Genomic DNA, 14097 nt, shown 5'->3' on the forward strand with positions numbered 1-14097 from the left:
GTCTATGAGACTCTTATCCTAATTAACAACTGGAAAACTGGAGGTAGCACTGTGGCTCAACGTGGCAAAGTGACAGCCTTGAGCTGAAGAGCTCAGGGACAGCACACAGGACCAGAGAGTTCAAGCCCCACAACCGGCCAAAAAAAAAATCTGGAATAACCAGGAAACTCCTGGTCACACCAAGATTCACAGCAAACAAAATCACAGAACAACATAACAACATTCTTTAATCACAAAGGCACTTGGGACCCCTATAAACCCAAAGTCTCTCTAGAGTGGCTCTGAATTCTGCCACCCAGTTACTCATTCATTTACGCACTCAGAGTTCATCATGATCTGCAGAGGGCTCTGCACCAGGCTTGATGAAGATGCCTTCCATGGCCTTCCATGTATTGTGCGTGTTGGCACTGGGCATGCCATGTACCTCAAGCTGTCCACGGATGGGACTCCCATACTGCTCACCAGTGACTGACAGGAACACAGAGGTGCCCACGTGCTGGAAGCGCACGGTGGCTTCCCGTTCCCAGTGCTGTCCAGAGCAGCGCACTGTCCATAGGTCCAGGTCATCACCCTCACCATCTTCTCCAAAAGCACTCACCTCCTGTTAGGGGTGGGATATGGGTTAAAGTGGTCACCACAGTTCCGAAGCCGTTTGCCTGGCAGGGGCACCTGGAGTCTGTGTACTCATCTCTAGTCCTTTCTCTGCATCTCTGTGAGCCTCAGCTTCCATAGCTGCCAAAATAAAACAGCAGGACCCTGCCCCTCCACTCTACCACCAGTATTCTTTCCCCAATGCAAAACTTTATGACACATACACATACCCTGTTGTATTATATAGTGATCCAAATGGTCCCTTGAAAGCTAAAACCTTTCTCCTCATTTTCAAGTCCTAATCCATCTAAAGTCCAGTCCCAAGTTGAGGCCTCTACCTTCAAAAGCTCATTGTAGTCCTAGTTATTCAGAAAACTGCAATCTGAGGACTACGGTTCAAAGCCAGCCCAGGCACAAGAGTCTCCATGAGACTCTTATCTCCAATTAACCACCAAAAACAGCCAGAATTAGAGCTGTGGCCCAAGTGGTAGAGTGGTAGCTTTGAGCAAAAGAGCTTGGGGACAGCACCCACACTCAAGCCCAAGACTGGCACACTGGCACACTGGCACACACACACACACACAGAATCCTCAGATCTCAGCTTCCTGAGAAGCTAAGATTACAATGAGCCACCTGGAGACAAAGGCCTTGACTGGGGACTGGACTTGAGAAGGGTTAGTATTTTGAGAACAAGGAGAAAGAGGTTTTAGTTTTTCCACACCCTGTTCCCTGCACAATCCTCTCTCCCACCAATCTACCAGTTACAATTGTAATGATCTCCATGCCTCTGTGTGTATGCACATGATTTTCTACTAGTACTGCAGTTTGTATTTAGGGCCATGAGTGCTGTTCCCTAGTATTTTCCCTTAAGGTTGGTGTTCTACCACTTGAGCCACAACTTCACACCCAGCTTTTTGGTAAGATAATTGAAGATAAAGGCCTCATAAAATTTCCTTCCTGGATTGGCTTCAAACTGTGATCTTCAGGTCTCTAGGATTACAGGTTTGAACCAGTGGCACCTCACTTAATCTCCAGATCCTGACATATTCTCTTATACAGGTCTGGAAAGTCTGTTTTCCTCTCTGGGGCCTGGAGAGCTCCTCATCCTTCTAGACTTTGGTGATCTTGTGAAATTTCTTATTGCACATGCAGAAGGTGCTGAGTCTCATGTACCCAAAGAGAAGCTAATGACAAGGACTTCTCTTCCTGTCTCTCTCAGTGGGTCTGGAAGCTCCTGGGGAGAGGAACCCCGCATCACCAGAGAGGGCGCTCAGGTAAGGTAACATTTCCGAAATGAGGTTCCTATTTCGCAGAGGCCCAGAAACCTTAACCCGGGTGCCTCTCCAGGAGGTCAGGGAGCGGGCTCACCTGGTTGTTGGACAGCGGCGAGGGGAAGTGGTGCGTGTGCAGGTTCTTGCCCGTGAGCACGTGGGTGAGCCGCACCGCCTGCCCGCAGCGAACCGGGAGCCCGCGCGGGCACCCGCCCTCCGAGCCGCCGCGAATCCGCCAGTAGCTATTGGCGTCGTCCGACGCTTCCACGCCGGTCACCGACTGTTGGCCGCTGCCTGAGGAGTGACACCCCCCCCGACCCGAGGGTCTGTCAACCGCACAACTCCGGGCGCTGGTCTTGAACACAGGCCCAAGCCTAGGGCTCCAAAGACTCAGCTTCAGTCCTGCCTGAACCCCAAGTCTCTCGGCACCAAGTTCCCCGTGGGCCTTCCCAATACTGTAGAAGGTCCCTCCATGCCCCGGTCTTTCTCTCTCATGGCCCCCGCCAGCCATCCCAGATCTCTACGACCCCTTCTCAAACTCCCATCCCCGCCCCCCCCCGTGACGCCCCCGCCCCCCCCCCGTCCCCAGCTCCGCGCACCAGATCCGTATTTGATGTCGTGCGAGTGCAGCCGCACCCGGTGGTTCGTGTTGAGTAGCTTCAGCACCGATCCACAGGTCACGAGACCCACGCCAGTCTTGGAGGTGTCACCTCTCGGCACCAAAAGCGCCAGTAGCAGCACCAGGAGCGCTGGTCCAGCAGCCCCGCCGCGGCCCGCGCTCCACATCGCCGCTGCCCGGCTCCTGCTGCTCCAGACCCCGGGAAGCTTCCGTCCCCGCCACAAGCCAATCCGGCTCTGACAGCGCCCGCTCGCGGCAGCCAATCATCATCCCGCGCGGCGCTCCTCCTGCACTGCCATTGGATGACCGAGAAGGGGACCCACCCCCAAGCTTTCCAGAGCGGTAGGTGGGAGGAGGCTGCAGACACGAGGAGGGTTTTGATTGGTCCACGCTTCGGCGAACCCACCAATGAATGCCAAGGCTGTAGCCCCAGGCTTGAAGAGATCGCGGAGTGGCGTGGAGCGTGAGCTTCCCGGGCTTTAGGGTAACTGGACATCACCCACCTTACAATCCTTATACACTGGGAGCTCGTGATTCTGCATCCCTGGGATCTCAGACATTTTGGCTCTTCCTGGGCCTGCAGCTTGCCTTTTTTTTTTTTTGGGGGGGGGGGGTGCCAGTTCTAGGGCTTGAATTTAGGACCTGGCACAGTCCTGGAGGTTTTTGTTCAAGGCTAGCACCCTGGGCTGGGAATGTGGCTTAGGGGTAGAGTGCTTGTCTGTCTTACCTGAAGCCCTGGGCATTCCTCAGTAACGTGAGCAGAAAAGGGCAGAAGTGGCGCTGGGCTCAAGTGTAAGCATAAGAAGCTCAAAGGAGAGAGGGGAGAGAAAGAGAGGGTGGGGGAGGGAGAGGGAGAGAGGACAGAAAAAGGCTAGCAGGCCACCATTTGGGACCCTTCTGGCTATTTGGTGGTTAATTGGAGACAAGAGTGCCTCACATCCTTTTCTGCCTGTGCTGGCCTCGAACTTGATCCTCAGATCTCAGCCTCTTGAGTAGTTAGACTTACAGGTATGGGCCAGCAGTGACTCCCTGCTTGCAGTCTTGAGGCTGCTGGGTCACTATATTTTGTGATGACAACTTTGGGATCTGTGAATCCCTTGCTGAATCCCCTGATCCTTCAAGTCTTTTACCCTTGGAATCCATCCCCCCAGCTACTTGATCTCTCTTGATAACGGGTCACCTAAATCCCTGAACAGTGGAGCTTCTGAATTCCCCTGGCCACTCAGCCTTTTGAGTCCTTCCATTCCAAACTGTCATAGTCACTGGGTCAGGCAGCAGAGGGTGGCAGGGAGCTATAGTGTAGAGGACAATATCAGGTTCTCACAGAAGTTACAACGCTGTCTTAGGAAATTATAACCTAAGGACACTACGGGGCTGTAGGAACTAAGCCTCATTAGATCTCAGGTCTTCTGGACATGAGTATGCTCCTCTTGATACCTTCTCAGAGGATTGTCCACTCAGTCTTCAAGGGTGGAAAGTCTGCCCTTGTTTACTTATACATGCAAAGCTCCTATATTGATTTCACTCCAGGCTTTATGCTAGGGTCACAGAGGAACTGCCTCTGAGCTCCACTTCCCAATAGTGTGATAAATCATGCACTTAGGACACTGAAAAAGCGATTAAAGTTCATTAAGTTATTCAGAATTTTACACTCAGAAAATACAAAGAAGCTGAAAACTGGTAGTTTATGTTTGTAACCCTTGCTACTTAGGCTGAAATCTGAGGCTTGCAGTTTGAAGCCAGCCAGGGAAAAGTTCCATGAGACTTTTATATCCAATTAACCCCCCCCCAAAAAAATAAAGTGGAGCTGTGGTTTAAGTGATAAAACACTAGCCTTGAGTGGAAAGCTAGGATAGTACCAGTGTTCAAACCCTAGTACTGGCAGGAAGGGGGGAGATTTTTTAGCATAGCAACATGATTCAATTTTTTAAAATACTGATTTGAATTCAGAGTCCTGTAGCAAGTACTCTACCATTTGAGCCCTAGACCTTTTAGTTTTGTTGTAAGATTTTCATGGAGCCAGTCTCTGACCAAAATTTCATGATACGTACCTCTTCAGTAACTTGGATTACAAGTGTACAGTGGTGTTTAGACTTTTTCTGTAGTACTGAGGATCAAACCCAGGGCTAGACACTGTCACACTGAGCTCAAAGCAAGGTTTTTCCTGTTTACAGCTTTTTTTTTTTTTTTTTTTTTGCCAATCCTGAGGCTTGAACTCAGGGTCTGAGCACTGTCCCTGAGATTTCGCAAGGCTACTGCTCTACCATTTAAGCCACATTACTTATGGCTTTCTCTGTATATGTGACACTGAGGAATTGAATCCAGGGCTTTGTGCATGCTAGGCAAGCAAATACTCTACTACTAGGCCAAACTCCTAGCCCCTTTTACCTCCAATTAACCACCAAAAAACTAGAAGTAGAATTGTGGCTCAAGTGGTAAGAGTACTTGCCTTGAGGAAAAGAAAAAAAAAAAAACAAACTAGGGGGCTGGGAGTTTGGCCTAGTGGTAGAGTGCTGGCCTAGCATGCACGAAAACCCGGGTTTGATTCCTCGGCACCACATACATAGAAAAAAAAAAAAAAAGCCAGAAGTGGTGCTGAGGTTCAAGTGGTAGAGCTCTAGCCTTGAGAAAGTCAAAGGACAGTGCTCAGGCCCTGAGCTCAAGCCCAGGACTGGCAAAAAAAAAAAACAAAACTAGGGATGTCAGGCATGGTAACATGTGTATAATCCTAGTTTTTTGGGAGGCTGAGATCTGAGAGGCTCTGTTCCAATGCCCAGGCCCTGAATTCAAGCCCCACAACTGACCAAAAAATAAAATGCAAAACAAACAAAAAACCCTACAGGACAAGCGGGGCATTGGTGGCTCATGCCTGTAATACTAGCTACTCAGGAGGCTGAGATCTGAGGATCTTAGTTCAAAGCCAGCCAGGGCATGAAAGAACATGAGACTCTCATCTCCAATTAACCATTAGAAAACTAGAAGTGACGCTGTGTAGGGCAATAGCCTTGAGCTGAAGAGCTCAGGGATAGCACCCAGGCCCAGAGCCCAAGCCCCAGGACCGACAAAAAAAAAAAAAAAAAAAAAAAAAAAAAAAAAAAAAAAATATATATATATATATATATATATATATATATATATATATGTGACAGTGCCAAAGAGCTGAGTTACACAGGAGGCTGACATGTGAGGATATGGCACAATCTGAAGATTGTAGTTTGACGCCAACCCAAGGTAGGAAAGTTCATGAAAGTCATCTCCAATTCACCACTCTATCTTAAGTGATAAGAGTGCCCATTCTTGAGTGAAAAAGCTAAAGGACAGGGCACCAGACCTTGGGTTGTACCAGCACAAACAAAATATAGCAAAACAATTAGCTCCAAGGCAGAGCAGGGTCAGACTATCACTAGCTTCCAGAAGGCCAGCAGCTAGGGCTAACCCAACTGCAAGGTGCTAAACACAGGGCAAAGGCATACGTTCCAGGACAAGGATGCTTAGATGGCTAGATGAAATATTAGGCTCCATTAACACATTCTTTATTTTTGTCATTGGCTCCCCTGAGAGTGTCAATGGGCATTCTGCCCATCCTGACCTCTGCTCAGGGTAGGGGCCAGCTGGGTGAGCAACTATTCTATTAGAGGAGGAGCAGCAGTAGGGAATGGAGGACTGGGTGTGGCTTCCAGGAATGTCATGTGGGGTCAGTGTGCTCCATATCCCAGGAGCTGATCAGGGCCTCCGGTGAATGCTTAGTGTGGATCTGGGGCTCACTTTCATCCTCCTCCTTCTCTTTCTCCTCCTCCTCCTCCACCTCCTCCTCCTCCTCCTCCTCCTCTTCACTGCCTTTATTGTCCTCTATGTTCACCGTTTCCCTGGATTTGAAGACATCCGAGTCCATGCTAATGAGGGAGAACACAGAGACATTGGGATCTGAAAAGCTTGGGGGTGTCTGCTCCTCAGCTTCAGCAGATCCTTGAGGACTGAGCAGCTGGTAAATTGGCAACTCGTTATGGTGGGATTTGGTAGTGATCTGTTTCTGGCTAATGTCAGTGAGTGCCTCAAGTGGATCCATGGACTCTGTGCTGGGTCCAGTGATTTCCTGGTGAGTAGTAACCTCGTGAGAGATGTCAGACAAGTTGACTGATATCTGGGAGGGCTGCGCTGAGACTTGTTTTGAGGCCTGCTTTGAGGCCTGCTTTGAGGCCTGCTTCAAGGCCTGCTGTTCTAATTCAGCCTCCTCCAGTTTGTGTAACAGGCACCTCCAGTCAATGGTGGAGGACAGGCAGATGTGGGAATCCGTCACATTCTTGAAGCCCAGGAAAATATCCATGAGAGTCTCAGTGACAGGAAAGGAGAGGAAGCCAAGTTGCTTTTTGAGGCTGTCCTCAAACTTGTACTTATAGATGATCAAGGAGACAGCTTGTTCAGTCAAAAGATTGCTAAGTTCTTCTTGCCAAGGGTTGGTTATGCTCGATTGGGACAAGATGGAAGGCAGTGGTTTCGTCTTTGAGAACTTGGTGCTGGAGCTCTGCACAGCAATCAAGGAATGGAAAAAATGAGAAGATATGTCATCCCTTGTCAGTCTTTCGCTTCTTGCTGTCCTGTGACACCCATCACTCCACAGCACCCTCCTTTGCGGCCCCTCCCCCACTACCCCTTCCCATCATGAACACAAAACCATGCTTGCCATACTAAGGACACAGCTCTGCCAGGTCTGCCATGCTATCATACTCAACAGCCAACTCATACTTTCTCTGCCTCTCCCGTTGAGCCTGGGACAGACCAGTGGCCTCCGTCCATGTCAATGAACATGAATCTTGGATAGATTGGCAAGGTTATGCGAGACCTCTTGTTCAGAGGGAAGCATACCTAGGCTCTAGGAAATGACAGAACTTAGGGAATGCTGGGGACCCAGTAGGGTGGGACCATCTACATCTTCTACTTACCCTTCCTGAGCAATGTTTCCTCAGCAGGAAAGAGATACCATACTGTCCTAAATGAGAGTTAGGGGTAGTAGACCCTAGGACACAGGATCTCAGGTCCCGCTTTGAACAATGCCTGTTGTCCATGAGGGACAGGACTCTCTCCATGTGAGATGTTTAAAAACAGATGTTTTAAACAGATGTTTAAAAAAAAATCTCCAGGATTTAAAAACAAGAAAAAGAAGAAGAGGAGCCTTTATTTGTCTTTGACAATACTTGATAGTAGTTAGGCCAGGATCCCTAGGCCTTCAGCAGCTTGCACTGTATCCATGTGGGTTTCCCACGTGCAGGCCAGGAGAATTAGACTAAAAGAGCACTACCCTACCAAATGTTTCCCCACCCTACACTGGGTGAAGGGGAGACAAAAGGTAGGGACCAAAGATAGCATGGGGAAAATAGGAGATGGCCCTTATCCACAGGGAGTGGGGAAAACAGGAGGAGGAGAAGGGTGAAAAACACAGGGAGAGAGAGAGAGATGTTGCTTTCCAAAGAGGGGAGAGCAGGGAAATCTTGGGGGAGAATGGGAATCGCTCTTCACTGAAAAGAGTGGGAACAATATGGAGGAATGGTAGAAGGCAAGTTCGCAGACAGGATTCCCTGAGGCAACCCTAGCTGGAGGCCTCTTCAGTGGTATCAGGGTTGGGAAAGGTAATGTGGTGGCCATGCCAGGGCTGGGCCCTCTGGCTGGAGCTCAGGACCATAGATGATTTGGGTAATTTGGGATCTGGCCCCTGGATGGGGTGGGGCAAGGGCCTGGGGGCTTTGGGCTCTTCTGTGGAAGTCACCTTGGGCCTGAATCTGGTGGCCATCTGTGTAGAAGGTATGGGGGAGACCCATCTGGTCTTGCTTTTTCTGTGAGGTATCTTGGGGCTGGAGGCTCTGGTGGGAAACGACTGAGTCTCCTCTGTGTTGGTGGGCATAGGCATCTTAGACTGTAGGTGCAGCATATGGGAAACTGGGAGCCTTAGATTGGGCTCCACGTTCCCATGGAAGAGAGGACAGCCATTGTGGCAACGAGCACTGCTGAACTTTTCCACAGCCTGGCTGACCACACTCTGCAGGGCTGGGAAGAGGTGATGCTTGGCCAGGAAGTCCAACGTGTGGTGAGGTTCACGGATTGAACAGTAGCCTGGTGAGTCAAAGGATTCTGGTTGGCTCAGCAATGACTTCATCTCCTTGAACTCTTGTTTGGGGACACTCAGCTCACGTTCTCCAGATCCCAGCTCTGATTCCCTACTGGTGTCTGCTCTGGAGCCCAGCACCTCTGAGAACCAGGGCAGGGACTGCTCACGAGACCACTGGCTGTTGGTCAGCGGATTCCACAGTTGGGAATCCCCCTGGGAGTAGCGTTGACTTGAACTTCTCTGCAAAAGAGACAGGGACTCTAAGAGGCATTCTGGAGCATGCAAGTCAGAAGTCAGGCTTGCCCCAAGCTCTAGGCTTGGGTTCAAACACCACTCCCTCCCCCCCCAACTCAGCCCAGCTGTGGCCCCAGATCTCACCCCTTTGTTCTCCAGCCGCTGCATTCTCTTGAGGCTTTTTTCCAGCAGGAGTTCATCCTTTACCAGTGGCACTGAGCCCAAGTCTTGGAAATCCAAGTCACTGTCTCGGAAGTGGAAATCCAGATAGCCAGTTTTGAGGCTGCTCTGGGAGTCAGACATGGAGCTGGAGCAGGATGGGTAATTATTGAGGCGCCCAGTGCAGAGGGTAGGTCGAGCACGGTGCCTGTGCACAGTGTCAAAACTTGGTCTTGGTCGGGTCCTGGGCCGCCGGATAGGAGTGGCCACTTCCACAGGGTCCTTAACCTCCACCAGTGGCGCCCCGGTGTTTGTCTTCATGGCAGCCATACGCTCAGTTGCCTCTTCCACCACTGACTGCAAGCTATCCAGTATCTGACCCTCAGTCAGGAAATCCAGGAAACTACCAAAGGCCTGGGGGCATGTAGGGTCTCGGCGGCGGTGGCGGTGGCTTCGGTGTGCTGAACTGCCATCCACTGATGGTGGATGTGGCTTGCGACTCTGCTTGAAGGCTGGCTCCATTTCTGGCAACAATGGCTTCCTGGGCTGCACCTGAGCAGACAGGCTTGTCACAGTGGGCAAGATGCCCTGTAAGGGGTTGGGGGTATCCCTGGGGACCTCCTGAAGTCTAGAAGCTGTTTGGGGACTCAGCAGTAAAATCTTTTTTTTTTTTTCCTTTCAGAGATTGAACCCAGGTCCTTGAGCATGTTATGTGAGTGCTCCATCCCTAAGCATTTCCAGCCCAGGAATTGCACATTAAAAGTCACTTAAGGGACCCAGAGATTGGCCTAGTGGTAGAGTACTTGCCTAGCATGCACGAAGACCAGGGTTTGATTCCTCGGTACCACATACATAGAAAAAAGCCGGAAGTGGTGCTGAGGCTCAAGTGGTAGAGCTTTAGCCTTGAGAAAGTCCAAGGACCGTGTTCAGGCCTTGAGCTCAAGCCCAGGACTGGCAAAAAATAAAAATTAAAAATTAAAAAGTCACTTAAGGAGCTGGGCACGGTGCCTCTGTAATCTTAGGAACCTGAGATCTGAGGATCATGGTTCAAAGCCAGCCCAGGCACTAAAGAACATGAGACTCTTATCTCCAATTAATCACTAGAAAAAAAAAAAAAAAACGGGAAGTAGGGCAGTGGTTCAAGGGGTAGGGCTGTAGCTTTAAGATGAAGCACTCAAGCACTCAAGGAGTAGAGTACTAGCCTTGAAAAAGCTCAAGGATAGTTCCCAGGCCCTGAGTTTAAGCCCCAGGACTGGAAAAAAAAAAAGTCACTTAATCTGGGCACCAGTGGCTCACAGCTGTAATCCTAGATATTCAGAAAGCTGAGAGCTGAAAATTGCATTTTGAAGCCAGCCTGGACTAGAAAGTCCATGAGACTCTTTATCTCTAGATTAATGATAGAAAAAGCCGGAAGTGGCTGGGAGTGTAGCCCAGTGGTACAGTGCTTGCTTAGCATGCATGAAGTCTAGGTTCGATTCCCCAGTACCACATACCCCCCCAAAAGCCGGATATTATGCTGTAGCTCAAGTGGCAAAGCATTAGCCTTGAGCAAAATTTTCCAAGGATAATGCCCAGGTCCTAATTCAAGCCCCAGGAGGAGGAGGAGGAGGAGGAGGAGGAGGAGGAGGAGGAGGAGGAGGAGGAGGAGGAGGAGGAGGAGGATACAGCCACCAGAAATGGCACTGTGGCTGAAGCGGTAAATGCTAGCCTTGAGCAAAAGGAGCTCAGGGATAGCACCCAAGCCCTGAGTTTGAATCCAGGACCAGAAAAAAAGTCATTTAACTCAATGAGCACTAGTGGCTCACATCTTTATTTTTAATTTTTACTGGTTTTGGGGCTAGAATTCATGGCCTGGGCACTGTCCTTGAGCTTCTTTTGCTCAAAGCTAGCACTCTACCACTTGAGCCACAGCACCACTTCTGATTCCTCCTCTCTGTCTCTGTGTTTGTCTCTGTCTCTCTCTGAGGCAGTCCTGGGGCTGGGCACTATCCCTGAGCTTCTTTTTGGTCAAGGATAGCACTCTATCACTTGAACCACAGCACCATTTCCAGCTTTTTCTGTGTATGTGGTACTGAGGAATCAAAAGGGCTTCATGCATGCTTGGCAAGCATTCTATCACTAAGCCACATTCCTAGCCTTTGGCTCACCTCTTTAATCCTAGCTGTTTAGAAGGCTGGTACCTGAGGATTGCAGCTCAATATCAGCCTGGGCAGGAAAATCCACTAAACTTTTTGTTGTTGTTGTTCTGGTAGTAGGGCTTGAATTCAGGGCCTGAACACTATCCCTGAGCTCTTCAGCTCAAGGATAGCACTCTACCATTTTCAGTCCCAGTGCCACTTCTGGTTTTCTGTTGGCTAACTGGAGATAAGAGTCTCATGGACTTTGGTGACCAGGTTGGCTTTGAACCACAATCCTCCTGAGTAGCTAGGATGATAGGCGTGAGCCACTAGCACCCAGCTTCTATGAAACTTTAATTTCCAATAAATCTCTAAAAATCTGAAAGTGAAGCTGTGACTTAAGTAGTAGAGTAAAAAAGTATGGGACAGCAACCAGGCCCTAAATTCAGTAGTGGCACACACACACACACACACACACACACACACACACACACGAAGAATCAGTTAATCCTGGGTTAGGATCCTTGCCCCAGTAGCCCCTCTTGAGGTCCAATTTCCTCATCTTTAAAGTGAGGATCTACCTTTCATATATACAAGACCCGGCTGGGAATTCTGAAAGCAAACTGGACTCTGTACTCACATATGGTATAAGTGGGAAATCTTGATGTCCCCCTCAGCTTGTGTACGTGTGCATGTACATGAGTTCAGGTGTACACATGCACATATCCTAGTACTGGGACTTGAACTCAGGGCCTTGCTTTCTCACTTGACTGCCACTCTACCACTTGAGCCATATGTGGATTCTTGCTGGTTAATTGGAGATAAGAGTCCCATAGACTTTGCTGCCTGAGCTAGCTTCAAATTACAATCCTCAGATCTCAGCCTCCTAAGTAACTAGGATTAGAAGCAGAGGCACCAGCAACCAGTTTCCAGCTCTTAATTCATCCATAGAGCTGCCAACTCTGTATTCACTGCTGTACAATAAAGAGCCCCTGACCCTCTGCTCTACCTAACTTGTATCCTAGGTCTTGCCTGTCTATGTTCTAATGCTGGGTTCCACCCAAGTCCTCTTTTTTTTTTTTTTTTTTTTTTTTTTTGCCAGTCCTGGGCTTGAGCTCAGGGCCTGAGCACTGTCCTTGAATTTTCTCAAGGCTAGAGCTCTACCACTTGAGCCTCAGCACCACTTCTGGCTTTTTTTCTATGTATGTAGTACCAAGGAATCGAACCCGGCTCTTCATGCATGCTAGGCAAGCACTTTAACCACTAGGCCAAACTCCCAGCCCCACCCAAGTCCTCTTGCACCGCTGGAATCAGAGGGGAAAGGGAAACCAAAGGTGATCAGAGGATGTAGCAGGCAGTCATAGGAGAGGTCACCACTACATTAATGCTTCACTACTGGGCCCAGTGAGGAGAGTCAATAGGAAGTGAGGAAGGAGGTGGTAATCTGCTGGGCACACTTACCCGTGCTACAAAAGTGCTGTGGCCAGCCTCGTCGTCAGCCAGGTATCCGGATTGGTAGCGGTAGCTAGGCATGATGCTTGCAGACAAGCCTTTCCTGCTTCTTCTCTCTTAAGTTGGCAGCACAGCCAAGGACTCCTCTGAGGGGAGGGGGAAAGAAGATGGCATGAGGGTCGGTCCAATCCTTCATGGTTCCAATTCCTTATTCGTCTGTCTCTTTCTGTGTCAGTGGCTCCAAGGGCCCTTGTCCCCACACCCTGTGTCCTGGGTGCGTTAGGCCCTTCCTTTGCTCAGAACCCCCAGGACTTTGCAGACTGTCCCATTCCAGAGTTACCATGAGAAAATTCAAATCCTGCCTCTCACTGTCTCTGGGTCTGGGTATATGTCCAATCCTCCCTTCTCCCAAATCAGGGTCGCCCTGGCATTCTGACCACTCACCAGAGCCCTGGCCGCGCTGAGCTCGGATCGGTTCCCGCGATCCGCGCAGCCTGAAGAGAGTGGCTAGAATTATCAGAAAGCCTCCCTCGCTTGCTCATTTACATATAAGGTTCTGATTGGATAATGACGCATTTCTTTTCCACTCGACACAATGGTTGGGGCGTGGTCGTTTCTGGCTCCGCCCCCACCACGCGCTGTTCGGGAAGACCCTATTCTTTCATCCACCAGAAGGAGTGTTGAAACTGGAGGTCGAATCATTTTTAGGGCAAAGCTACAGCCTCCACCAGTGACACACTTTCCTCAGTTCCTCCCTGGTCACTACACTGCTTTCCAGTCTACAGCTGTCTACTACCCCAGTCTTCCAGAGAACAGTATAGAGTCCTGGCTCTGCTGTTTCTTGCTAGAGTGATTCAGTTAGAGCATGGACTCATCTGAAAAGGGTTGAGCATTAGTACACGAAGGAGTATGTGGATTACATAAAAATGTGCATACACTACACCCAGAACTGTAAGAGAAGCTCCGTATGTTTTTTACTGGTCTACCAGACGGTACTCCCTTGGGACAGGAACTGAGGCACTAATGTCTAATATTCAAACTACCCAGCATGCAGAGATGCTTAATGTCAGTTTCTCTTTTCCAGTCACTATGATAGAAGACAACAGTCTTTATACCATAATCTTGGTTGATGGACGCTTTGAGGCTTGTTTATATTTCTCAACTTCTACTCTATTCCTTTTGCTGATCTAGGGGATCAGACAAGGGATACAGGCCCAGAGTCTCAGCTCTACCACTACTGCAGGATCGCATGCACTCTGTTTGGACACTGATTCCTTCTCTGTAAAAAAACGGGAGCGACTTGAAAACTGGAAGTCAGGCTTAGTTCATAACCGAAGATAAAAACAGACTTTAAATATTTGATTAAACTCTTGGTATAAATGGACATTCATTTTCTTGCCTAGAGTTTTCATTAAGAAAAAGCTTCCTTGGGGGGGGAGGGAAATGGGTACCAAGACATGTGAAAGGGTATCAATGTATGTGAATTAATGCACCTTCTATCTGGCAAATATCATGTAACCCTTTTACTAATTACAATAAAAAATGCAAAAAAAA

The 14097-nt window shown here is 49.2% G+C and overlaps 2 protein-coding genes across 2 annotated transcripts; both read right to left on the bottom strand.

Moving 5' to 3' along the window:
• Positions 1-201: 201 nt before the first annotated feature.
• On the bottom strand, positions 202-2692 carry Sdf2l1 (stromal cell derived factor 2 like 1). The gene is made up of 3 exons (XM_090320158.1): positions 2462-2692; positions 1960-2156; positions 202-601 (listed from the first exon to the last, which is right to left on the bottom strand). Exons 1-3 carry the CDS (start codon positions 2646-2648, stop codon positions 320-322), a joined length of 666 nt encoding a protein of 221 aa, XP_090176284.1. The 5' UTR covers positions 2649-2692; the 3' UTR covers positions 202-319.
• A 3300-nt stretch (positions 2693-5992) lies between these two features.
• On the bottom strand, positions 5993-13079 carry Ccdc116 (coiled-coil domain containing 116). Its single transcript, XM_090320555.1, has 5 exons — positions 12988-13079; positions 12553-12689; positions 8960-9526; positions 8243-8821; positions 5993-7003 (listed from the first exon to the last, which is right to left on the bottom strand). Exons 2-5 carry the CDS (start codon positions 12622-12624, stop codon positions 6167-6169), a joined length of 2055 nt encoding a protein of 684 aa, XP_090176681.1. The 5' UTR covers positions 12625-12689; positions 12988-13079; the 3' UTR covers positions 5993-6166.
• Positions 13080-14097: the final 1018 nt, after the last annotated feature.

Source organism: Megascapheus bottae, chromosome 28 (genome assembly GCF_031878675.1).
Source record: "Megascapheus bottae isolate mThoBot1 chromosome 28, mThoBot2.hap1, whole genome shotgun sequence".
Lineage (NCBI taxonomy): Eukaryota > Metazoa > Chordata > Mammalia > Rodentia > Geomyidae > Megascapheus > Megascapheus bottae.